The following is a 2806-nucleotide window of genomic DNA, read 5'->3' as shown; positions in this document are numbered from 1 at the left end:
CTGACCTCTGGCTCCTGGCCTGACTGTATTCCAAGTACCTGGGCCCTAGCCCTCTCCCTGTCTGCCTGCGCTGGGCTCAGCATGCCCAGCACCACAGCATTCCCCGCTGCGCCCACAGTGCAGGCCGGCGGGCTTCGTGTAAGACCCCACCCTTCCCCATCTCGGCTTCCCAGACCTCCGCTCAGGGTCCCCGCCGATCCCTCCCAGCCTAGCAGGACCGCACTTTCGCTCGATCCCTGAGGATCACAGATCCTCCCACCCCCACCCCCACCCCCCACGTTGTAGGGTGTCTGCCGGTTTTCCGGGTGCTGGTGCAGGGGCAGCCGTACCCCGTCCCCGGGTGAGGAGCTGGGCCACAGAGGACGTGGCACTTTTGGAGACAGGGTGCTGTCTTGTTTTAAAAACTAGAGAACTTGAGGTGGCCCTCCTCTCTGCTCCCCACGTGTGAAAGCTGCACTCTGTCACGGTCTCCCCTTTTCTGAGAATTCTCTTATTTTCAGTGCTCTGTAGAGTTAATTGACTGGAAGTGTTGGGGGCAGCGTAGCGGGAGGCGGCTCTGATTGGGATAAACTTGACTCCCCTCCCAGACTACAGAGCAATTTTTAATTGGCCCCAGGCTGTTGACATAAGGATAATTAGTTCTGACCGGCAGGGCCTTGCGTTCATTTTACACGTCATTTCTTAGGGAAACTCAGAAATCTTATCCTGCAAACCTCCTCCACCTCCCAGCTTCAGGAGAGAGGAGGACGGTCCGAACCTTGGAGTGACCTGGTGACCGCCTCTCCCAGCGTGTGACGGCAGAACCTGCAGCCGGAAGCCAGGACACTCGCGGCCCCTCCTGCCTCTCTGCCCCATCCTCAAGGAAAAGGTGGACTTGCAGTTGTGGTCCCAGCTCTGGCCCCAGCAGCCCTAGCTTCCCCTCCATCTGGGTCAGGTCCAGGGACAGAGGTCTGACCCTGGCCCCAAAGCAGCTGGCCCGGGAGCTCCCCGCCTGGGCTGTGTGACAAGAGCCTCCAGTGGGCTCCGGGCATGGTTAGCACAATGGCCATCCAGAGGAGGCTGCTGGGGCCCAGAGGCCTGAGGAAACCTAAGGGCAAGCAGGTTGCAGTGGGGCTGGAGGACCGCGGATGGAGGGGAGGGGGCTGAGCCGAGGGGCTTGGTAAGGGGGAGATGGCGGATTGGGTGGCTTTCCAAGCTGAGTTGGCACTTTTCCCACTTGAATTAAAAACTGGCCCACGTCCTCGGGAGGTGAGGTCAGGGGGGCGGGGGAGGGGACCTGCCTGTCCCAGTAGAGACACAGAATTGGGCCTGGGGGCCTTGTGCCTTGGGCTCCCCTGGTGCTCCAAGGCAGCTGACAGCACCTGCCCAGGCTGCCTCCTCTGATGGGGAAGGGCGGACCTGACCAAGCTTCCTGTACACGGTTCACCCTCAGGACAGCCCCGAGGCAGCATCTGCATTCCACAGATGAGGAAGCTGAGACCTGGCAACCTTGGGAGACACAGACACACCCAGGCCTGACGGGGGCGGGGCCCGAGTGTGAGTCCAAGTGTACCGAATGGGGGCAGGGGCCCTTGTGCAGCTGGCGGTGCCTCACTCGCCGGCCCCTCGTGGAGAATTTGTAACCAACGGGCACCCTCTTCCCCGCAGTGGCGAGATCCGCCTCCCCGGCTCTGGGAGCCAGCCCGAGGAGCCCTCAGCCTGGGGGCTTCTGCCTGTGCTCCAGCCCTGGCACCACCCGCCCTCCCCTGCTTCAGGGCTGTGGGGCTGCCGGCAGAGCCAGGAAGTTGTGCGTGGCCCAATGACACAACCCACATGACATGTCATTACAGCTTTAATCCAGCAGCCGGGGCACGGCCCGTGGGGGCGCCAGCAGGAGGGCTTCTGCCCACGGCCGGTGGAGCCCCCTCAGCCCACGGCGGGCTAACAGGAGTGGCCCAGCCTTCCCGGCTGGGGTCCTGGGAGGAGAAGGGACTAAAAGAAAGCAGGGGCTGTGACCCAGGCTTTCCTGTCCTTCCCCCGCCCCGGATAAAAATAGTCCACGCGTCCGTCCCAGGCCCTCCCCACCCACCCCTCATTCGCAGCCAAGTTCCAGCTCAGCTCCTGTTGCTCTCCCTGGGGCTCTGCTCCCAGAAAGTCTCAGGGCATGGCTTGGTCTGGGGCCTGGCGAGTAGAGGACCCTGCCCACCCCCGGGCCGCATGGAGGTTCAGGAGGGGGCATCCCTGAGGGACGGCAGAGACGCAGCTGGTTGCTCAGGCTCCCGGGTAGGAGGGCTGGGGTGGCATATATGGGGGAGGAGCTGCAAGCCAAGGAGACAGGATGAGGGTCACGGCGGCACGGGCGGGCGCAAGGGAACCCCGGACCGCAGGGCCACGCAGGACCCACGGGGCCGAGGCAGCCTGCATGTCTGGGAGGACGCGGGTGTGAGGGTACGGGGGCGGCAGGTGGGAGCAAAGGGCTCACTTACCTGCAGGGTTGTAGACAGGGGGCCCCGCCGGGTAGAGTGGATACTGGGGTGCAGGACCACTAGGTGGGTACATGAAGCCAGGCTGTGGGGCCGCAGGGCCAGCTTTGGGGTCCTGGGGGTACGGGTACACCGGCTGCACTGGGATGCCTGTCATTGGGATCTCCTGGCCTAGTTGGGGGCCAAGGACCAGCATTCAGGCAGGGCCCTGCCGCCATGGGAAGCCACCTCCTCCGGCCCGGGAGGCCCTGCCGCCTCTGCTCCCAGACCCTGCTCGGCCGAGTCCAGCAGGGAGCCTGCGCGTGGCCCCCGCTGGTCAGTCTGGGTTCAGCACTGTGCTGCCC

General features: G+C 64.3%; 1 protein-coding gene across 1 annotated transcript in view; it reads right to left on the bottom strand.

Annotated features, from left to right (window-relative positions):
- Positions 1-2250: 2250 nt before the first annotated feature.
- SHISA4 (shisa family member 4) overlaps positions 2251-2806 on the bottom strand; it is a 2625-nt gene continuing 2069 nt past the window's right edge. The window contains exons 4-5 of the mRNA XM_007456147.1: positions 2466-2633; positions 2251-2297 (exon numbers count right to left, since the gene is read on the bottom strand). Coding sequence (XP_007456209.1) covers positions 2251-2297; positions 2466-2633 — 215 coding nt within the window. The remainder of the gene's footprint in view (positions 2298-2465; positions 2634-2806) is intronic.

This window comes from Lipotes vexillifer, unplaced genomic scaffold (assembly GCF_000442215.2).
Source record: "Lipotes vexillifer unplaced genomic scaffold, Lipotes_vexillifer_v1.1 scaffold1201, whole genome shotgun sequence".
In the NCBI taxonomy this organism is placed as follows: domain Eukaryota; kingdom Metazoa; phylum Chordata; class Mammalia; order Artiodactyla; family Lipotidae; genus Lipotes; species Lipotes vexillifer.
Note: the sequence above shows the minus strand (reverse complement) of the source record. Positions and strands in the feature narration are given on the sequence as shown.